General features: G+C 34.2%; 3 protein-coding genes across 8 annotated transcripts; all 3 read left to right on the forward strand.

The window, feature by feature from the left end:
- Positions 1-2,481: 2,481 nt before the first annotated feature.
- LOC145638170 (F-box/FBD/LRR-repeat protein At5g53840-like) lies at positions 2,482-5,494 on the forward strand. Of its 3 annotated transcripts, none has more exons than XM_081689132.1 (4): positions 2,482-2,694; positions 2,982-3,915; positions 4,477-4,623; positions 4,739-5,494. In XM_081689132.1, exons 2-4 carry the CDS (start codon positions 2,986-2,988, stop codon positions 5,015-5,017), a joined length of 1,356 nt encoding a protein of 451 aa, XP_081545258.1. In that variant the 5' UTR covers positions 2,482-2,694; positions 2,982-2,985; the 3' UTR covers positions 5,018-5,494. The 3 variants fall into 3 exon arrangements, with proteins under 3 accessions (XP_081545258.1, XP_081545260.1, XP_081545259.1); XM_081689134.1 differs by having other exon boundaries at positions 4,552-4,623; XM_081689133.1 differs by lacking the exon at positions 2,482-2,694 and having other exon boundaries at positions 2,816-3,915.
- A 2,326-nt stretch (positions 5,495-7,820) lies between these two features.
- Positions 7,821-10,409, forward strand: LOC145638171 (F-box/FBD/LRR-repeat protein At4g26340-like). Its single transcript, XM_081689135.1, has 4 exons — positions 7,821-7,832; positions 7,947-8,583; positions 9,367-9,540; positions 9,628-10,409. Exons 2-4 carry the CDS (start codon positions 7,966-7,968, stop codon positions 9,892-9,894), a joined length of 1,059 nt encoding a protein of 352 aa, XP_081545261.1. The 5' UTR covers positions 7,821-7,832; positions 7,947-7,965; the 3' UTR covers positions 9,895-10,409.
- An 8,117-nt stretch (positions 10,410-18,526) lies between these two features.
- On the forward strand, positions 18,527-23,592 carry LOC145639251 (cryptochrome-1-like). 4 transcript variants are annotated; one of them, XM_081690436.1, is made up of 6 exons: positions 18,527-19,298; positions 20,342-20,560; positions 20,651-21,354; positions 21,736-22,562; positions 23,043-23,099; positions 23,189-23,592. In XM_081690436.1, exons 1-5 carry the CDS (start codon positions 18,992-18,994, stop codon positions 23,074-23,076), a joined length of 2,091 nt encoding a protein of 696 aa, XP_081546562.1. In that variant the 5' UTR covers positions 18,527-18,991; the 3' UTR covers positions 23,077-23,099; positions 23,189-23,592. The 4 variants fall into 4 exon arrangements, with proteins under 4 accessions (XP_081546562.1, XP_081546561.1, XP_081546560.1 ...); XM_081690435.1 differs by having other exon boundaries at positions 18,542-19,298; positions 20,648-21,354; positions 23,043-23,108; XM_081690434.1 differs by having other exon boundaries at positions 18,544-19,298; positions 20,648-21,354.
- Positions 23,593-24,033: the final 441 nt, after the last annotated feature.

Below are 24,033 nucleotides of genomic sequence, written 5' to 3' on the forward strand. Positions count from 1 at the left end.
TGTTACGAGACCGGATTTAGCATATTATGTTCATATTTTATCACAGTTTATGCAAAATCCCAGGATTGATCATTGGGAAGCAGCTCTGCGAGTTGTTAGATATTTGAAGAAGAGTCCGGGACAGGGGATTTTGTTGAGATCTGATAGTGCTTTACAGTTGGAAGGTTGGTGTGATAGTGCTTTACAGTGATATATTTTAGGAAACAAGATAATTGTGAATATTGTGAGAATATATCCTAGAGAATATTGTGAGTTATTTTGGTCTTGTCCTCCAAGTATACCTAACTGATAAATATATTGTATGTGGCCATTGTGATGAATGAGAATTGCACAGAGAATTATTCATTATATTTTGTCAAACATCTTCACCATAGTTGTATGGGTCAACTATAACATGGGTAAAGATGAGCCTCGAAATGGGTACAACATGGGTAATTGGGTACTAAGGTAGATTAACCCTGTTTAGCAAACATATAGGATGAAAAATATACCATTACATGTATATTACTCCGTAGGTGATAGGTGGTTAATATTTTGGGGGAAAATATTCAACGTATATGATGGTAAAAAAGTATCACTACATGCATAATAGTACACAAAAAGTACTATTATTTATATTTTAATAGTACATTATATATGCATAATGGTACATAATGGTACGTTATAATATATCACTGTAGGATGAACTTTTTCCAAAAGGTTGTCAAATTTAAAATTTTTCCCTCCTATATGCGCCTAGTTACACTCACTAAGAGCATTTCCAACAATGAGCAAAAAAATGCTCATGAGCAAAACTTTGGGTGAAATTAAAACAAAAATGACTTACATCAATGAGCAAAAGTTAAAATGCTCATGAGCAAAATGAAAATTGCTCATAGGATGAGCATTTTTTAAGATGAATAGTAATCATGTGGGGTCCACAATACAAGTAAAAAAAAGAATAAAAAATTATCGGCTATTTCACCAAATGCCACTGAGTAATTTAAAAATTCACCAAATGCCATCGGACTTTTCAGAATTCACCAAATGCCACTGAGTTTTTAAAAAATTCACCGAGTGCCATTAATGACTAACGGCAGTTAACTCCGTTAGTCATTAAGGCTAATTATGTCACGTGGTGTATTCTAATTGGTTGCTTATTAAATTAGTAAATTAATTACTTAATAAAAAACTTTAAAAAAAAAAAAAAAAAACACCCACCATGACCCAGCCCCAACCACCGTCTGTCACTGCTACCACCATATCTCCGCCTCCAGCCAGTCCCCACCGCGGCACAACCCAGCCCTGAACAACCGCACCGGCAACGACGCAACCCAGCCTAGCTAACCCGCGCCAACGACGCAACCCAGCCTAGCCAACCCACGCCGACGACGCAACCCAGCCGCGATTCACAAACTCTCTTTCTCCCTCGACAATCCCTCCCCTCCCCACCGCCGATGACCAAACTCCCCCCCCCACGCCGGAGAACCCAAATCAGTTCATCCCCTCTGAGCTCCACCCTTTCAACCATCACGCCGGATCCCTTAATTAAAAACCCCAAAAATCGAAATCTAGGGTTTCGACACCTTAAACCCCCAATATCGATTTCCCTTAATTCGAAGCCTCTTCCCCGCTCCGGCGAACCCAAACCAGCCCTTCCCCTCCCATCTCCACCCCCTGAACCACCTCACTTAAACCCCAAAATCGAAAACCTTAAAATTGAAATTTAGGGTTTCGATTTTGGAGATTTCAATTTTGGGGTTTTAGGGTGTCGAGGATGGTGGTTTAAGGGGGGGGGGGAGTGGATGGAGATGGTAGGGGAAGGGTGGCCGCCGACACCAAAGAGGATGTTGGTCGCTGGCGTAGGGGCGGTGGTGCCGTGGTGCGGTGGGAAGAGTGGCTGGGGTTTAGTTTTTTTTTTTTTATTATTATTTTTTTATTTTTATTTATTTATTTTTTTTTTTTGAAAACTTCTAATTTTAATTTTTTTTGATAAATAAAATAATAATAATAAAGTGAACCAATTAGAATACACCACGTGGCATAATTAGCCTTAATGACTAACGGAGTTAAATGCCGTTAGTCATTAATGACACTCGGTGAATTTTTTAAAAACTCAGTGGCATTTGGTGAATTCTGAAAAGTCCGATGGCATTTGGTGAATTTTTAAATTACTCAGTGGCATTTGGTGAAATAACCGAAAAATAATATAGTAGAGAGAAATATAAAAGGGTATTAGTAAAAGTAAGAGAGAAGATGGAGTAGAGAGAGAATGAGGAAGAATTTTTTATTTTTATCATTGGTGGGATAAAAATATGATCACAAAAATGCTCATGGGTTAGAAGAGAGAGAAAATGGGTATAGAGAAAATGAGGAAACCAATTTTTGCTCATTGTTGGGAATGCTCTAAGGTAAGCTGGTAAGGTCAAAAGGGGAGGAAATTTGTCACATATGAGAATTGAACCTTGCACCTCGAGGCGAGCTCTTGGAGTCCTAGGCCACTTCACGTCTTCACCAAAGAAGAGTTGAGAAAATATTGAACTGATCCAATTTTATTTCCAGTTTCTTTCTCTGTAGTTCTACTTCAACCAACAGTCCAACACCAACTCGCTTGTAATCCCTTCACTTGGTTTTTGCAACAAATCCAAATATCATGCCTTTCTGAAGAATTTCTACTGTTACATCTTGCCCTCAAACCCCTTCTCTTTTAATCAGGTAAATTTGCTTTTCTTCGTTCTCAATTTTGATATTTTTCTGTTCAAATTATTCCCCAATTTTGACCTAATTATATGTTATGTTATTCTGTTCAATTGTACCGCTAAGCCCTTATTTTGTTAACTTATACAATTATACCACTAATTTTGACCTAAATATATGTTTGATGTAAATACTATCTGAATTAAGCTTTTCAATGTTGTTGCTCTATTCAATTATACCACTAATTTTATGCTTGCTTGATGATATTCTCTGAATTGAACCTTTCAGTATTGTTTTTTTGCTAGAATTATGATGAGCTTAATAAACATGGAATCTACTTCAAAGAAAAGTAAGGCTTCTATGAGAAACGATGCAAGAGATAGGTTGAGTGAATTGCCTGATGAAATTCTGGTGCACATTCTTTCATTTCTGCCAATTTTAGATGCTGTTAGAACCGTGTTGATTCGTAGATTTGGTAATCTTTGGACTTTGGTTTCCTCCCTTCATTTTAAAGACTATGAATTTTTCAAAGCGGAGAATTGGCCTGGTATCAGAATAGACTATGATGAACATATTCCTCGTTTTACTAGTTTTGTACGCAATGTGCTGATGCTTCACAAAGGGATCCCCGTTGATAAATTCCTGCTTCGTTTCCTCGATGTGGATGTGTGTGATGATGATTGTGAATCATTTATCACAGATATAAAATTGTGGATAAGATTTGCAATAGGTAGAGAAGTCAAGGAATTAGAAGTTCAATTTGAAATTGATGATTTTGATTTAATTTTGCCTCGCTGTGTCTTCACAAGTCAGTTTCTTGTTAAGCTGAAATTTGATCGCTGTGAAATTGAAGGGCTAAGTAGAGTCCAAATGGGATCTCTAAGAAAATTATCACTTACCTTTGTTAAGGTGAGTAATGAGATGTTCAAGAAAGTCATATTTGGATGCCCTTCTTTACAAGAGTTGGTTCTGAGGTATGCATATGGCTTGAACGAGCTGCAATTTACTGCTCCAAACATTGAAAAGTTAGATCTTAAATCCCGTTACTTAAGTGTGCTTGATTGCCCCAACCTGAAAATTCTAAATATTCATCTCAATTGTAGCACAGTATCATGTCTTCAAATAGTTAATATTTCATCTGTTCGTGAAGTTCATATTGGATATGTGCCCCGGTTTGAAAAGATTGTGAACCAGATTTGTAAAGCTGAGGTTGTTAAAATTTCGGATGGAGCTTTTCTGGTGAGTTTTCCTGTTTAACCTAGAACCTTACACTTAGTTTGATTTTTTACATTGTCCAATACTTCAATCTCTTGTTGGCAAAAAAATTCCAACTTTGTTGTCTTCTGGTCGTGTTGTCTTGATGTTAGTTAATGCAACCATATGCCCTTCATCTTTCATCTTACAATAGCATTCTGTTCATTATGCCTTGAGTAATCAAATTTTGTACTAAATCAATCTTGAGTAGCTAGATATCTTGCCTTGTAAAGCTCTACTAGTGCTAATTATTGACCATTGCAACATTGGTATTAAGTCAATTTAATCGTGTATATTTACAATGGATTTAAAACACTCAAAATAATCATGGGATTATTATTAATCAAATGTACTACTTGACATGCGGTTATCATTAACCAGAAAACTCTGATTTGATAACATGATTGTGCTTCTTTACTAGATCATCTATTTGTGTTTAGTATATTACGGAATACAGAGTATTAATATATTATACAATCATTGGACAAGTTATAGGAGAAAGTAGAAAGTTAGGTTATCGATGACATACCTGTAATTTTCATTCAGCAATCATTCTTCAAGGAGTTACATGTTCCACAAACCAGATGGAAGTGTTTACATATTGTGTTATATGAAGACCAGTTCATAGGTATTTGCAGAGTCTTGAGAAGTTTACCTCACTTGGAAGAGCTCATAGTATCTTCATGGGGGAAGGTAGGTGTATGCAGTGCATCATATTTATTTGAAATGTATTATTTTTTGACGGGTATTTGAATTCTATTATTAGCCTGACTTTTCTTTAATAGTTTTTTCATTCAATGATGTACAGGATAAAACACATGACCACCACATGCTCTCCGAAGAGCTCTCTTCCCCTTGTGTGATTCCACAACTCAAAACTGTCACCGTGCATTGCTGTGCCGTACCTTGTCAGAGTCTACTTCTGCTAGCAAAATTTTCGCTTAAAAGTTGTGTCAACTTGGAAAAGATGGTAATTTTACCCAGTATGTGTAATGTAGTTGAGGACTTTAAGTTTGTGAAGCAATTATGTAGCTTTCCAAGGGCTTTAACAAACGTAAGGGTAATCTTTGGTTCAGATATTTACTAGTACCAGACTAACAGCTGCACCTTTGCTACTCAGTCTTGTTCGGCTTAAGTATCAACGATGGTGGATATTCTATTCGACTGCTGATAAATGAAATGGCTTAACTATAGTACTTCATGCTATGTTTTAAGCTTGTATTGAGCGCTGAAGGTTACTTGGCAGTCAGAAGAGTTTCTATTTCTATGTCGCGGCCAGAGTGAATGTATAGTTAAGTTGTTTTATAACGCCAAGGTTTTCAAATTCTAGGATTAAATATCTTAGGTGAGTATCCCTAATCATTTCTTTTGATCTACATCAATTTTTCCATGTTTATAGATGTAGATAGTTATGCTAGCTGGAAGATGTATCTTTATCTTTTGACCTACATCATATTTTCAAGTATGTTTGTACATAGATCTGGGTGATGGTTTATAAACCTTCGTATATGCGTTAAAGAAAGAGTTTTTCTGATGCATACTATAATGTGGTACCCCCTCCTCTTTCTTTGACAAATTAATGAATTATACTATAATGTGGTTGAGTGGTTCCCTTCCTTTTTTTTTTTTGACAAATTATGCTAGTGTGATTATGTGATGTTTGATTTCCATTGAAGCTTGGTTAATTTGACATTCACTTTAATCTCTTTGATTTTATACACTACTTTGTTGTTGAAAAGTGAGTGAATTATGTATTTTGCATATTACTAATTAACCTTGGCTGTATTGCTAATTTTGCTTTCAGGATTTTACTCATTTAAGACGTGTGTTCCTTTTTAGTCTAAAAAGTGAGTTTATCCAAGGATTTTACTCACAGATTGTTGGATCTAGTTTGTACTCTGCTTATAATATGGCTCAAATGTGTCTCAACTCTGCTAATAAGTTGGCTCAAAGAATATTACTCGGTATATTGTTTCACTTAAATTTAAGGCCTTAATTAATTAAAAGTAATGTGTCTCTCCAATGGTATTGTTTTTGACACTAGCTTCTATGAGAAAATATTCTAATGTGCATGCTGCATGAACATTATAAGGTGTATAAAAACAAATTTCAGGTCCGAAAATCATACTTGTAATTTTTAGTGTACTAGGGCAACCAACGCGTGCAATGTGCGCTATAGCTAGCTGTATTCAAAGTTTCTTTCGATTTTGTCTTACATCACAAATTAAGTTATTGGCAAATTTAGTGAAAGAAAACATATAAATAAATACTTCCTCCGTTTATATTTAGTTGCAACACACCCCTTCAGCACGCATTTTAAGAAAGATATTACACTTGGTAAACGTATAAATTAATTTACAAAATTTTACCATCTATAAGAAGAAAGGGATAAGTTGCTATGATTTAAATTTTATAGCTTAATTAATTCGTTTACCACTAATTTGAATCATAGCTGAGGTAGTTGCACAGACAAAGCATGTCACTGCCGTGGTTTTAAGGAACCTTCTTCAAAACTTAAGTCAACTAGTGTGTTTCTTCAAAAAAAAAAAAAATAAATAAATAAATAAATAAGTGTCTCCGTGTGTGTTTATAAGAGAGAAATTAATGAAAACTCAAAATATCCAACTCCTTTACCATTATAAGTGATTTACTCTGTACTCCATCCGTTTTAAATACTTGCTCCATTTCCCTTGAACACGCATGCCGATGCTAATCTTTGATCACTAATATCTTTAATTATCAATAAGTATAAATTCTAACAATTGAAATTTTCAACAAGTACTCACAAGACTATATTTTTTCTTATGTATAAATCACAAACATTAGTCAAAGTAGGACAAATGAATAGTGCAAAAAATAGAAATGGAGCAAGTATTTAAAAACGGAGGGAGTATTATTTATTGGTGTACAAATTCTGTTTAAGCCAGAGCTGTACGGGTCAAGGTCAACTAAGCCCCAACAAAAGTTTTCTATCATAGAAAATCGGAAATTGATTTTGACACACCCTTTATTGATTTTGGCACATCCCTAAGTGAGAAGAGCATAAAAAACTGTGCTCTCATATAGGGTGTGCCAAAATCAATAAAGGATGTGCCAAAATCATTTCCCTAGAAAACCGGAACTAGCAACGTGGAGTGCATCTAGGCGCACGGGGGATTAGGGGATATTTGTGAGAAATGAACCTTGTACCTCGGCGAGATCCTAGGCCACTATATAAGTGATCCAATTTCATTTCCCGTTTCTTTCTCTCTTGTTCTACTTCAACGAACACCAACTCGCTTGTAATTCCTTCACTTGGTTTTTGCAACAAATCCAAATTTCATGGCTTTCTGAAGAATTTCTACTTTTACATCTTGCCCTCAAATCCCTTCTCTTTTAATCAGGTAATCTGCTTTTCTTCGTTCTCAATTTTGATATTTTTCTGTACAAATTCTTCCCCAATTTTGACCTAATTCTATTTTTCGGTGTAATATTCTCTAAATTATGCTTTTCAGTTATGTTATTCTGTTCAATTGTACCGCTAAGCCCTTATTTTGTTCGAATTTGTTAACTTATTCAATTATACCACTAATTTTGACCTAAATATATGTTTGATGTAATTAAATACTTCGTACTATCTGAATTAAGCTTTTCAAATTTCAATGTTGTTGTTCTATTCAATTATACCACTAATTTAATGCTTGCTTGGTAACACTCTCTGAATTAAACCTTTCAATATTGTTTTTCTGCTAGAATTATGATGACCTCAATAAACAAGGGATCTACTTCAAAGAAAAGTAAGGCTTCTATGAGAAATGATGGAAGAGATAGGTTGAGTGAATTGCCTGATGAAATTCTGGTGCACATTCTTTCATTTCTGCCAATTTTAGATGCTGTTAGAACCGTATCGATTCGCAGATTCGGTAATCTTTGGACTTTGATACCCTCCCTTGTTTTTAAAGAGACTGAATTTTTCGTACCAAAGTATGGCCTGGTGGTGCAATAGATATTGATGAGCAAATTCCTCGCTTTACTAGATTTGTGCGCAATGTGCTAATGCTTCACAAAGGGTTACCTGTTAATAAATTCTTGCTTGAAATAGATCCGATTGATGATCAGGAAATGGTAGATCTTGATGTATGGATAAGATTTGCAATTGATAGACAAGTCAAGGAATTATATGTTCAATTTGGTCCATCTGGTTATTCGTATGATATCAATTTGCCTCGCTCTGTCTTCACAAGTCAGTTTCTTGTTATCCTCGAACTTATTGAAGGTAACATTGAGGGGCTAAGTAGTGTCCAAATGGGATCACTTAGAAAATTATCACTTAACTGTGTTAAGGTGAGTAATGAGATGTTAAAGAAAGTCATATTTGGATGCCCTTCTTTGCAAGAGTTGATTCTGTATCATGCCTATGACTTGGACGAGGTGCGATTTACTGCTCCAAACGTTGAAAAGTTACATATTGATTCCGATCAAATAAGTGTGCTTGATTGCCCCAACCTGAAAATTCTAAACGTTCATCTTAGTTGTAGAACAGGGTCATATCTTCAAGTGGTTAATATTCCATCTGTTCGTGAAGTTCTTATTAGTTCTATGCCCCAGTTTGATAAGTTTCTGAACAAGATTTGTAAAGCCGAGGTTGTTAAAATTCAGTATGAAGCTTTTCAGGTGAGTTTCCTGATTCTGTACTTCAATCTCTTGTTGCAAAAGAATTCCAATATCGTAGTCTTCTGGTCGTGTTGTCTTGAATCTTGATGTTAGTCGATGCATTCATATGCGCTTCCATCTTTTATTAAATATTTGAATTTTTGCTAAATCAATTTTGAGTAGCTAGATATTTTGCCCTCTACAGCTCTAATGGTACTTATGATTGACCACTATAATCACATTGGTATCAAGTCAGTTTAATCTTGTATATCTCAAATGGATTTAAATCACAGATAATATTTGAGAAATTCCAAGTTTCTCATTAATATTTGAGAAATTCCAAGTTTCTCATTTAGAGAAACAAAATCTGTTTCTCTAATGGCATATTCATAAATAATTGCATGTTATTTTAGTAAAACCGATACTTTGTGCCCCTAAACCGCTACTGGTTGTGCCCCTAAACCGCTACTTCATTTATGTGATTATTATCAATCAAATGTACCCCTTGAGAAACATATTTTGTCCGGGGCTCCCTCATAATATTTATGTGATTATTATTAATTAAATGTACTACTTAACTTGCGATAATTACTGACCAACTCTGATTCAATAAATCATTTAGAAATCTTGTCAAGGATTTTTCTTTTCTTTTCTTTTCTTTTTTTCCTTTTTGGTAGGTAAATGATTATACTACTTTACTATTGATCTATATTGGTGTTTATTAAATTGGTATATAATCTGGAGCTGGACTAGGAGAAAGTAGAAACGTAGATTATTGATGGCATGCCTGTAATTTTCATTCAGCAATCAAACTTCAAGGAGTTAGATATTCCGCAAACCAGATGGAAGTGTTTACATATCGAGTCACGGCTTGATGAAGATCAGCTCATAGGTATTTGCAGGGTCTTGAGAAGTTCACCTTACTTGGAAGATCTCATAGTATTCACAACTTTGTGGGGGAATTTGCGACGAAAATCGGTAGGTGTATATAGTGCATCACGTTTATTTGAAATCTATTATTAGCCTGACTTTCATGTAATAGTCTTTTCATACAATGGTGTACAGGATAAAACACATGACCACCACATGCTCTCTTCCCCTTGTGTGATTCCACAACTCAAAACTGTCACCGTGCGTGGCTATGCGGTGCCTTGTCAGGGTCTGCTTCGACTAGCAGAATTTTTGCTTAAAAGTTCTGTCAACTTGGAAAAGCTGGTAATTTTACCCGGTCCATGTAATCTGGTTGAGAAGTTTAAGTTTATGAAGCAATTATGTAGCTTTCCAAGGGCTTCAACAAACGCAAGGGTAATCTTTGGTTCAGATATATACTAGTGTCAGACTAGCAGCTGCATCTTTGCTACTCAATCTTGATTTTGGCTTATCAATGATGGTGGTTATTCTACTTGATTGCTGGTAATTGATAATGGCTTAGCTAAAGTACTTCATGCTATGTGTTAAGATTGTATTGTGTGCTGAAGGACTTGGCAGTCAGAAGAGTCTTTCTATGTCGCTGACCAGAGTGAAATGATAGTAAAGTTGTTTTATACCAAGGTTTTCGAATTCTAGGATCAAATGTCTGAGGTGAGTTTCCCTGATCATTTCTTTTGCTCTACATCAGTTTTTCCATGTTTATATATGTAGATAGTTATGCTATCTGGAAGATGTATCTTTATCTTTTGACCAACATCATATTTTCAAGTATGTACATAGATGTGGGTGATGTATAAGCTACGGCATTGGCGTATAAATATAAATCTTCGTATTTGCATTAAAAAAATGGTTTCCTAATGCATACTATAATCCCAAACTTTTTGTATTTTGTTGGTGATAATGTGGTATAATGTTAGAGAAATTATGCTAATGTGAATATGTGGTGTTTGATATCCATTGAAGCTTGGTTATTTTTACATTCACTTTAGTCTCTTTGATTTTATACACTATTTTCTTGTTGAGAGCATAAGTGAGTGAATTTTGTGTTTTGCATTCTACTAAATTAACCTTTGACAATATTGCTGATTTTCCTTGAGGATTTAGTCATTTAAGACATTAACATCTACTCCCTCTGTTGCTCCGTATTCCTTTTTAATTTAAAACGTGAGTTTATCCAAGGGCATGATGTTCTTCCTACGCTCGAATGTAGGATCTAATTTGTGTCTCAACCCTGCTTATAATTTGGCTCAAAGGATCTTACTCTGCATACGAATTCACTTAAATTTTAATTCCCCTATAAAATTCAAAGTTATGTCTCTCTAATGGTATTGGTTTTGACACTAGCTTCTATGAGAAAATATTCCAATGCACATGCACATGCACATGCACATGCACATGCACATTAACATTACAAGGTGTATAAAAACAAATTTCTAATCATATACTGGTAATTTTTAAGTGTCATGAGTGGCTTAAAAGAGTTAAGAATATACTTTTTCTTGAATAATTGTTAGATTTGTTTCATTGCTCTAACTCCAAAAAAGTAAAGGCCATCCATGTGGTGAGCTAATTTTAGGAAAATACATTTTATGACAATTTTTTTTTTTTTTTTTTTTGACAAGGACTGTTTAATTAATTTAATTTTAAAATATAATTGAGAATAATAGGAAAAGAAAATTGGAGGGAAGCGAATCGTGATTTGTGAGCCACACAATGTTCTCCTGACCTTGTAGAGTTGTACCCAGTAGTGGTTACATGAGTGGGGACTACTCGTATTATCCTTTGAAGGAGAGGGAGTATAATGTTTTTATACAAACTAAATTTATGAACCCCTAACAAATTTTATGTCTAACTTCTAAGCTCTATCTAAAAGCGCCAAAGGTACCTAGTGTACTGTAACAAAAGCTTACCTCTCCATTCCAATAATATTGTAGCAAAGCAGTGGCGGATCCAAGATTTTATGGGTGCTGAATTACCGTCATCCATTAAACGCATACCCATCGATCCAAGAGGTGAATTTTAATTTGTGGAGGATGATGAATTTTAGACTAAAGAAACTTGTCGTCATATCTTTTTTTTTTCTTCCATTATGAAATTTAATTGATAATTTCAATAATAGTTATTGATATTTAATTAATTGATATTGCTCGTATAATGAATTTAGGTTACCATTATGGATCGCACTAAATAGCTAGGTATCTGTCTATTGTGAGTAGTGACAAACCATTGAACCACCAATGCACAAGTATAATTGTATGCTTTTATTTTCTTTTATGAGGAATTTTAAAGGAAGGAATGTTAGGCATGTAGAAATACATAATAAGGGGTATTCATGTAATTATACATATGTACAAATGAATGCATATTCTGGTATCATTGGATAATCAAATAGTATCGTTGAATATACAGTGAGCACATGATGGTATTATATATGCATTCAGTTGTACTAGATTTATGCATAAATGATACGGTTGAGAATTCAATGGTACTATATAAACTTTCGGTGGAACAATCAGCATGTGGTTCCCCATCAAGTGATACAATCCGACCAAAAAATAGGTGGGGTACACCTACAAACCTCTCTCTTCCTATCTCTCTCCTATTTTCTCTCTCTACCATGTGTTTTTAAAATATTTTAACCAATGTTATGTACTTACAAATGCATAATATTCCTCCATTTCCACTCCCTCCTCTCAAATCTCAATACCTTAGTTTGTTTTTTTTTTTTTTTTTTCTTGACTCAGCATGACCTCTGGGCCTGCCACTGGCAATAAGAATGAAATTATGGTATCTCAAAACATACATACTACGTATTTTAAAAGTTGATATTGCAAAAGTATTTTATAAGACGAATCTGACAAGATTCTACATGACTATATTTTGCTTAACATATTGATTATGTTATAAGGTCAAACTAGAGTGGTGAATAATGCAAAAGTTTAGTTGTTGCAATAATATTGAAATACGGAGGAAGTACTAGGAAATAAAATTTCTATTAGACTCCAAGGGTTGAGGCACAAACTAATATATGTTGTTGTGACTTAAATACCTTTCATCTAGGATTGGTCAGGAGCCGAATTGAACGCCATCTAATACAAAGTATGATTATTGATTCAATCAAGTTCTGTTAATTGACTTTATACCCTGTTCTTTTGAGTTGCTCTGCTGAAATCTATTCTATTTGCTCTGCAGTTTGTGGAAGTCATGTGATCATGTCCTACTTTGCTCTGCCCCAAAACTCAAAAGAACAGGGCCTTAGTGTAGTACCATGATAAATGTTGGATTGATAAGGATAAATCAAGTCTGAGGAACTTAACTTTAGCTAGATTTCTAGACCATAATTCAACAATAATCTACATATATTGTTAATAATCGGCTCTATAATAGCATTAGATTAGGCCATAATTCAACAATAATCTACATGTATTGTTGATAATCAGCTTTATAATAGCATTAGATATTTAGATTAGACCATAATTCAACTTATTGGCTTATAAAAAATCAGAAATTATAATTTTAAGTTTGGCTGCTCAACTCGAAACTTAACCAAATCAATTCCATACTTTATTCGTGTATATGCCCACACATACTTCTATTCTACTTGTCAATATTAACAAATTATTCAGGTTATATTTAGGTGATGAGTCATTCATACAAGCAAGTAGAACTATTTCATAATCTTTAACCATTTAGTCCATCATATAAGATGTTAAGATAATTCACGTATAATGGAACAAGTTGTTGTTCTACATTGAAGAAGAGACAGTATGACTAAATTAACACTCACAGTAGTCTCTTGTAGGTCCTATTCTCACAAGGTGCTCAATAATAATCCTAAGCTACTAGATTAATCTTCTAATCTAAAGACAAAAACTTCTAAATCAGTCCAATGTTGAATTTTCTACCTATATATCCCTATAAAGTGATAAAAGTTAATTATTGCCAGTTTAATTTGTACTGTAAAGCACTTATTGTAGGCTAGTTGAGTAGGTTGACTACGATCAGCATTGGCTCTTTTCTCTATGCATGATTATTTGAAACGGGGTGTTGGATAAACATTTAAAAATTGCCTAAAATGGTACTCCTATTAATTTTGAAAAGCATGATAAAATCACGCGTCGATCGGTGTAATTAATGTTTGTTTTAATTTAATCTTTCTACTTTTAGCTAGTTTATCCAACGCCCCTGCGACGTTCGTTAACTTTTGCCTTATAATAATACTACTACCTCCGTTACATATTAGTTGCAACTTTGGGGATTATTTGTGAGAGATAAAATATTCCAAAGTTGCAACTAATATGTAACGGAGGTAGTAATATTTATTGTTTCTTTAAATAAATTAAATAAACTAGTTTTTAGCTCGTGCGCCAATTTATAGGCGGTTTAAAAAGTTGTGGGAATGTTAGCTTAATTCAAGCTTGCCCCAGTTTTTCAATATGAGAAAGTAAAATTGGTAAATAATGGAGTAGCAAATTTATCATTTATTTTATTTTTTTTCTTTTTTTGTAGCTGACTCAAACCCTTCCTCTTCATTTTTCAATCTTTCTCATCTTCCTCAACCTTTCCCATCATCAATGGCTGACAAACTCCAACACCGTAACAAACATCATGAACAACGCCACTAACACCATGTACTCCAGCACCAACACGACCATCTCTGGCGATTTTGCCGCCAAATTTAACGAAAAACCCTAAGAAATATATATATATATATATATATATATATATATATATATATATATATATATAATGCTTCGGGTAAAAACAATGGGACCTTCGATAAGGTCCTTTCATTGGGCTGAAGAATGATCTCGGTCCAATTGATGGTTGGGCTGAGGATTTTCTGCACAACAAACACACATAAACTGGTCTCTAGGGTGTTGTCGAGGAAGGCCCCTTCGATGCCTAAGTCAACAAAGTGTTTAGAGAGAGAAAGCTATGCAAAAGTATTAATTTCTTGAGGCTAGCTTAATGTGAATGAATGTAGAAAGAGGAAATTGAAGACTTTTATACCTTTGCTTAATAGATAGATGGGCCGTGAAGGTGGGCTTGCCACGTGACTGGGCTTTCACTGACTTGACATAGTTTGGGAGAGTTGAACCTTGCCCCTGGGCTTTGTAATTGAATCATTTGTAGAACGACCCAATTAAAGTAAATTGGACCCAAACACATAAAGTTATGGCATAATTAACCCTAAATGGTAAGTGTTTTGTCGTTTTTGTGAGTTTTCCTTCCCTTGTTGAAGAATTCCTGGACTTTCAATCATCCATTGCTGAAGTATTTTCAACTTTCATGGTTGAGGTCTTGAGGAGAGAGAGCAGTAAGTGAGTATGTGGGTTATCAATTTGCTGAAATGACACAACTAACCTTGCTAATTTACATAAAATACAAAAATACGCCTTTCAGAAACTTGTATTTTCTCGCTTAATTCTCCAATTTTCGGACTAATAATGATAATCATCTAATATATATATATATATATATATAAAGGGGAGTTTTTTCCCGAGTTTTTAGAGAGCCACGTAGGATCTAATTTTCTCAGCGCGCCATGTAGGATTATAAATCTTAGTAGAAGCCAATTAAATAAGAGATTATTAATTTCTTTTAGAATTAAATAATTTAAATGCCATGTAAGCAAAATTGGCGAATGAGATTTTTAAGTTTAAATTAATTAAATATTATATATTATCTTTTAATATTAGGAATTTTATCTAAATATATAACAAATTTTAGGCTCATAAATACAAAAAAAAAAAACATTATTTAAAAAAAATCAAACAAACCGTGCATCGCACGGGCTTCATCTAGTTATATTATAAGATGAAATGATGTACGTGAAAGTAGATGATTGCGTATATTATTGTTACTATATTAACTTGTTATGAAGTAATATATACGAGATAAAATCTCAAGTCTTAGACACCATTTATTAAAGCTTTAGCCAATTAAAATCCGAATAATTTTAAATATTATTGTATTATATAGTTAAAGTCAAAATAAAACAACTGCGAAATACTCAAAATAGATTTACCACGATAGAAGTAGGTAATTAGGTATGGCCCGTGTCAAATCTTAAGAGATTTAAGAATAAAAATACGGATTAATAATTAGCCTAATTCATTTTTTTTAAGGGTAAGAAAAAAAGAAAACATTAGGAACCCTCCTCACGAGGAGAATTCCTAATGCATCTGAGGAAATAATAGGGTACAAAGATGAAGAAGTACAAAGAGTAATATCCATGTTATCACTAACAAGATGACCTACATTCGTGATCTAGTCTGCTGGTCTGTTTGCTTCTCTGTAAACATGGTTAATATCTCATTGCTGACACCTTTGAAGAAGATTGAGGATGTTGGCGATGATGTGACCGATTTGCCATGAAACGGACCAAACTTCTTTGATTGCGTTGATTACTAGGAGATTATCCCCTTTAATGACTAAATGTTGAATCTCATGTTGAAGAGTGAGAAGGATGCCTTTTTGAAGAGTTGTAGTTTCTGCAACAAAAATTGTGGTATGACCAAAGTGGAAGGCCCGAGCTGCGATAAGGAAACTGGTGTTGTCTCTAATAATATCATCTACCGCTAGTGAGTTGTTTTTTAATAAACCGTCGAAATTGAGTTTAAAAGAGTTTAAGGGGGTTTTTTCCCAGAAAACCTGCTAGCGCAGAATTCAACGGATGGGTACATTTATACATACACAAAACGCCCAATAGTTATTGTACTTTGTACGTATGTGTGACTTGGGATTAAGGAGCGAGTGGAGTGGGTGAGTCATGAATCTCATGAAGTCATGATGTTTTATACGTAGTATAAGCAACTGAGTTTATCCAAAACTTGCGTTTAGGACTTGTCTAGTTGTCTCTTGTCCGTGACCTTCGTTTAGGATTAGGAATATTTAGGAAATTACTCCTACGAATTTACGAGTATAGATGTTATTTACATTTTCTTCGTCAATATATATAAAATTTATTCCGTACTATTTATCACGTTTATTTTCATGGATTATAACTTTAATAAGGGCTTATGTTTCTTTACACGTTTCCCCTCCCAATTATGAGTCTAATTACTCCGTGGATACATTAGTCCGTACTACGAAGCATTAATAAAACAACTAAACAAGCATATATAATTGAGATTACATGCATATCTCCGTAATTAATTTTACTCCCTACACTCCCTTATTTATATGTACCATAACCGTACTAAAGTAATCCTCAAAAGTCAAAAGTAATTTTCAATACACGAGTCATGGACTCAAACAAAATTCCCTCCCAAATACCCAATCAACAAAAAAAAAAGCCTTGGAGTTATTTTAAAACACAAAGATTTGTTAATTTTAATAAAATTCAACTGTTACTCGACTAAGTAAACAATTATGCATCATTCAAAAAATAAAAAAAGTAAATCATCGAAGAAAATTAGTTTTCTGCATAGCTCAGGCATTATCTAGTTCATAATATGCTTTCCAAAAAAAAAAAAAAAAAAAAAAACTCGTAGTTCATAATATAAGGCTCACAAATTTTTGAATTTTTAATGGATTTAACAAATCTTTGTGTTTTAAAATTATACCGATAGATTCATTGAAAAATACTTTCATCACTCTATAATCTTTCTTACAATTGTCAAATTTAAGTATCACATCAAATATCTAAAGTGCCATATATTATTAATCATAGGAAGTTTGAGTGAGACATAGAGATTACAAAGTTTTTATATGTAAAAAATATCGTTATCTTTCTCCATTTTGGCAATTTTTGCATATAATAAAATTATAATCTATCGATAGTAATTGTTGATCTAGCCTTTAATGAATTGATAATTTATACGTGTAGTTCTTAGCTTGAAAGAATTTAACCGGTTTGCAAAGTTATAGTAGGTTAAATGAACATGATTTAACATTACTTTGTCAATAAGAAATTCAAAATTTTGTCTCTATAAGGCAATTATAAAAAAAAATGTTTTTTGGTCAATAGTTACTTCACCCACCTTTTCAATATCGTGACTTGACTAAGGGTCTATTGGAGTTGAACTGAACTGAAGTGATTGGAGTTGAACTGAACTGAAGTGATTGGAGTTGAACTGAAGTAAAGTGAACTGAACTGATTGGAGCTGAACTGAATAGAGCTGAAATGAATATTTTATGAGAGAAGGAAATTAGAATGTGAACTGAACTGAAATTATTGAAGCAAAACTGAACTGAACTGAACTAAAGTGACTAGAGCTAAACTGACTGAACTGAACTGAAATTAAGCTGAAGTGAACAAGCTATAAATGTTTTCAAAAAATTACATAGAATAATATCATGTTTTTCATATATTAACTTAACAATTTCATGATTTTCCACTTCTTATAAATAACTCAAAACCATTGGCATCAATTTTAATTACTTTTGTGTATAAAATATATACTAGTCTAAATTTTACGTACTAAACTAGATTGGATATGTAACAAGAACATACAAAGCCCAACATGTTTAGAGCTACCATAACAAAAACCCATACCATTATGCAACATAGTTTCTAGTTTGAACCTAATCTGATTCCATAATCATTAACCAACATAACCCACCACGTAATAGCTTATAAATCTAACGTATTAGCATGATTCTATTATTTTAATAACACATTTATTATACAAACAACTATAAAGTGTAAATCATAGTTCTCAAATTTCTCATGTGCGCACGTGAGAGCAAGAACGTGAAAAAATATAATTTTACACCCATGTGTATAATAAAAATTACACAAATTAAAGCGATTTAGATCCTTAACTCCATAAATTCACAACACAACACAAATATTCAATATGCACTTGTAAAAAGCTCCAATCTATGAACTCACAAAAACCATTTTGGAAAGAAGCAACTCAATAAAAAATAAATTAAAAGAAGATTTTGTTCTATTGGAATTGCAAATGGGATAAGAAAGAAATGGAGACAAAAGGGAGAAGAATATAATTGAACTATTAGTAAAAAAAAAAATAATAATAAAAACAATAATAAAAATAGAAATCTAGAAAAAATAAAAAGTTGTGGCTGAAAATTGTCTATCAATTTATAATTTTATTTTTGTATGCCCACTCAAGTAGTACTAACCACCTATCCTCTTTCTTCTTCTTCAACCTTGCTCTGAACAACCAACATTTTCTCTCTCCTCCCATGTGGAATGACCTGTGACTCTATAGCTTTCCATGTTTTTATACCCTAAAATCATGGAACCATAATTTCACCTTCCCCAAAATTATCTTGATTGAGAAATTATTCAATCATTAAACCCACAAAAAAAAAAAAAAAAAAAATTAAAAACACCCACATAATTTAATGCCCTTTTAAACTTACCATAAATACCAAAGATCTTCAAATTTGCTGATTGATTAATTGCTCCATACCCCATCTTCCTTTCCTTTTTTAGAGGATAAAAAAATAGTGGATATTATTATGTTTATGCTTATTGATTGAAGAAAAATAGCTGAAATTCCCAAAAAATAAAGATAAAATAATGGATGGGTGTAGTATAGTTTGGTTTAGAAGGGATCTGAGGGTAGAAGATAATCCAGCACTAGCAGCAGGAGTTAGAGCAGGAGCAGTAATTTGTGTGTTCATCTGGGCACCTGAAGAAGAAGGTCATTATTATCCAGGAAGAGTTTCAAGGTGGTGGCTTAAACATAGTTTAGCTCAGCTTGATTCTTCATTAAGAAGTCTTGGTACTTGTCTTATTACCAAGAGATCTACTGATAGTGTTTCCTCTCTCCTTGAGATTCTTAAGTCTACTGGTGCATCACAGCTATTCTTTAATCATTTATATGGTAAACTTTTTTTAAATTTTTAAATTATTATTTTTTGATTTGTTTTTGGTTGATTCTGACATGTGGGTTTTGTTGGGTTTTTTTTTTTAGTTTTTTTATTTTTTGATGTTGTTTTATGATTGTTTATGTTGGATTATCAATGTTTTTAGATTTGTTAATTGATTTTGGTACTTGGGTTTTGTCTACTTTACTGTAGTTTATACTTGGATTTTGTCTACTTTACTGTAGTTTATGAAGCTTTGTAAGGGTTTTGGACCATTTGGTTATAATTATGTGTGTGAGTATGTAAAATTGGTAATATATTTTTTTTTTTCTGAAGTGGGGTTATGTATTTTAGTGATTACTTTTTTTGTGGATTGTGATGATGCATCATTTACTCCATCTGGGTAAGACTATGACTTTAGAGAAATTATTTTGATGCTAAAGGAGGAAAGCCTGTCTAGTTGTACCTTACATACTAATCTTAGTAAGTACCTGAAGATTGGAGGGAATGAAAGCCGAAAATAGAAAGCAATCGCCTCGCTTAGGTTCAGAGATGATGAATTTATCCCTAGAGAATGTAGTGTGTCATATATGTGAATGATGTAAATGCCTGCTTGCTTAAGCTACTGCTGCCTCAATTGTGGTAGCTGAGGTTACAGTTGCCCTTTATGGTGGCTTTCTGAATTACATCAGGAACCAATTTAATGAATTAATAGAACTTTTTCGAAGCTATCTTGTGTGTGATTGGATAATTGATCAAAAAAATTGTTTTAGTATTTCTTATATTTTGATTGAAATATGTATATTTTGTAAAGGATTATAACTTTATCAAGGTTAACTTGGGGGTGAGAATACTTCCACATCACCTCTGCCAATCTCCTTTTCAGCAGCTTACTCAGTTCAGTATATTAACTGAAGTTAGCAACTTCACATAATCATATTTGTTTGAGTTTGAGTTTGACTGTGACCTTGTGATGTAATGATGTATTGTTGTTGCTCCTTTATTTTGTAGTCTGATTTCTCTGACTGGTTCAACTAATAATTTTTGTCTGAAATTTCAGATCCTCTGTCACTTGTTAGAGATCACCGTGCAAAGGAAGTTTTAACAGGACATGGTATATCTGTGCGGTCCTTCAACGCAGATTTGCTGTATGAACCATGGGAAGTTGTCGACGAGAGGGGCCAACCATTTAATACCTTTACTTCTTTCTGGGAAAGATGCCTTAGCATGCCTTTTGATCCCGAGGCTCCACTTCTTCCACCTAAAAGGATAATCTCTGGTTAGTAGTCCTTAGAGAACATCCCACTTTTTGGAATAATCATTTTTGAAAGGTGAATTTCGTAATAATTTCATACCTGCCTTTCAGGAGATGTGTCAAAGTGCCCATCAGACACACTGGTGTTTGAAGATGATTCAGAAAGGGGAAGTAATGCCTTACTTGCTAGAGCATGGTCACCTGGCTGGAGCAATGCTGATAAGGCTCTAACTACTTTTGTCAATGGACCTTTAATTGAATACTCGAAGAATCGAAGAAAGGCTGATAGTGCTACAACCTCCTTTCTCTCTCCTCACTTGCATTTTGGAGAGGTCAGTGTACGAAAGGTTTTCCACCTTGTCCGCATCAAGCAAGTCTCATGGGCAAATGAAGGGAACACAGCAGGTGATGAAAGTTGCAATGTGTTTCTCAAATCTATTGGTTTGAGGGAATATTCAAGATATATGAGCTTTAACCATCCATATAGCCACGAGAGGCCTTTACTTGGGCACCTCAAGTTTTTCCCTTGGGTGGTGGACGAAGGCTATTTTAAGGCATGGAGACAAGGTAGAACAGGTTATCCTTTGGTTGATGCTGGCATGAGAGAACTATGGGCTACTGGTTGGCTACATGATAGAATAAGGGTGGTTGTCTCTAGTTTCTTTGTGAAGGTTCTGCAACTTCCATGGAGGTGGGGCATGAAATACTTTTGGGATACTCTATTGGATGCAGACCTTGAAAGCGATGCCCTTGGCTGGCAATATATAACGGGCACTCTCCCTGATGGACGTGAGGTTGACAGAATAGATAATCCTCAGGTATTTCTTATACAACCAATTTGATCGTGTAGCTATGACTCAGACATATAATGTTAAGAAGAGAAAGCATGTTACTTTCATTTGATTCATCTTAATTACAAAATAAATGGTTGAAAGATAAGTATTTTTTCTGATGACTAAAGTAAGAGAAATGATCACCCTTCTTTTTGCTGACAAATTTCATCTAGCATGGAAGATGATTATGTTAAGAAGGACGTGCTTTCTCTCTTTATTCCCATTAATTTTACATCTGTTGTTTATGCTAAAAATTTTTAAGCATTACGAAAGTTTCTAGCAGACTAAGATCTTGCAAAAAATAAGCCAAGAAATGTTCTGTGCTTCTTCTCTGTATTGATCTCTCTGTTTTTTTTTCTCCCCCAGTTTGAAGGCTACAAATTTGATCCTAATGGGGAATATGTAAGACGGTGGCTCCCTGAACTTGCAAGGCTGCCAACTGAATGGATTCATCACCCTTGGAATGCTCCAGAATCTGTACTACAAGCTGCAGGGGTAGAGTTGGGATCAAATTATCCTCTTCCCATTGTAGGAATAGATGCTGCAAAAGTAAGACTCGAAGAAGCACTTACAAGTATGTGGGAGCAAGAAGCTGCTTACAGGGCTGCTATTGAGAACGGGACAGAAGAAGGGCTTGGTGATTCTGAATATGCTCCTATTGAATTTCCTCAAGATTTACGAATGGATATTGATCGCGAACCTGTTAGGAATAATAACCAAATTGACATTAACCGACGTCATGAGGACCAGATGGTCCCTAGCATCACCTCGACCTTGTTCAGGGTTGATGATTATGAAACTTCTTCAGATGTTCAGCAACATTCAGTGGGAGATGGGAGGGCAGAGGTTCCAAGAAATGTGAATGCAAATCAAGTGCAAGTGAGAGAGCCACCAAACCAAGGAGTTACTCCAGGGTCTCCAGCTCCTAGAAGAAATAATGTCACTCCACAACGTCAGGTAAACATCACATTTGGACTGCAGAATATAGAAATAGAACAGTCTACAGCTGAATCATCAAGTACTACTGGTGGTAGTCGAAGTAGTGGGGTGGTTCCTGTTTGGTCTCCCTCAAGCTCTACATTTGCTGATCAATATATTAATGATGATGCGACAATGGGACCTGGCTCCTCATTCCTGCAGAGGCATCCACAATCTCATGAACTGGTGAATTGGAGACGCCTTTCTCAAACTGGGTAAGGCCTTAACTTTGATTTCTAGGATATTGTCACAACCACTGTAAATGTTGGTGGTGTGTCCTATTCTGGACTCTCTGGTGTTTTGATCACTAATATGACCTTTCAGTAGAATCATTTTTCTTTAAGTTAATTATTAATTTGGAAATTAAGGCATGGCCAAATTTTTGAAATGAAGGAAGTAACAATATGCTACATTTGTATGAATTTTATCCTCATACATGGATTGATTTAATAATATGAAAAATGTATCAAACCATCCCCATCTATTCCAGAATATGATTATTGCCCTGTGAGAAATTAGACCCCATCTGCGTAGCATGTTTATATGCTAATTTGTTGCCAATGATTGTTTAAATACCAATCTGGCAACAGGGACTAACTTTTTATACGAATTGAAGTAGGTGATCAATGTTCATTCATTCAAACCTGGTGGACAGATCGTTAATAAATCATGCTTTTGCCTTTATCTGTATATAGGACAATGCCGGAAAACAAACATGGAAAACAGTAATGGAAAATAGAGATTAGGAGAAGGTTGTTGAGGTTTTAGTTAATTTGAATTATTGCATTTGATTACTAATTTACTGTATAAAAACTCTTCTGAAATACTCTGTTATTGACAGTTGAGATGATTTTGGGGAGAGCGTCCGAAGGTAAGAACATTGTATATCCTGATACCAAGGCAAGTCATATGGGAGCAAGGACTTGTTATATTTATGTACATCCCGTGTATTTGCTGAAAGTAGACATCATTGTCCTGGTGCCGTGACATTCAAAAGTTCGATTGATTTCAGTAGCTCTGCTTGTGCCATTTTGGCTAATTAATACCAGCAGCTCTGCTTGTGCCATTCTGGCTTGTACCATTATAGTGTGTAGTTTTGCTGTATAGTTGTAGTGTTCTCGCAGGGGAAAGAGAAGAGTTGTCATAGGGATTTGTAGCCTCGAATAATCCCAGGCTTATCCATTTTCTTTCTGTGAAATATACTCCTATTTGCTACTATTGTCAATAATAGTTCTTGGTTCTGCATCTTGCTCGATCTTGTGCAGCATCACTTCAGATGCTGGGATTTTCAATTGCTCAAAAGGACATTCACAAAACATGGCAATATTAGACATGCTCTATGTTTAATAAAATTGAAACTTTTAAATTTTGGACAAATTTAGGAGAAGCCAGTTTTAATTAGTACAATAGTTTATTCTTTGGTTCTTTCTTGTGGATCTTCAAAATGACTTATTTTTTTCAATATATAATCTCGTTAAATAAGATCTTATATTATACGAGTATAAATTAAGATTATTGATATTGACTAACATAAAAGAATAGAAATATTATATTTCTTGGATGATTTGAATTTATTTATGTTTCTATCCCGTGCAACAACATATATAAAGAGATTAGTAACCATAAGACCATAATTGTGCTTTGACCAACTTGAGATAGGGTTTGTACTCTTGCAGAAGTTTCAGG

This window comes from Chenopodium album, chromosome 7 (genome assembly GCF_948465745.1).
Source record: "Chenopodium album chromosome 7, dcCheAlbu1.1, whole genome shotgun sequence".
NCBI lineage: Eukaryota > Viridiplantae > Streptophyta > Magnoliopsida > Caryophyllales > Amaranthaceae > Chenopodium > Chenopodium album.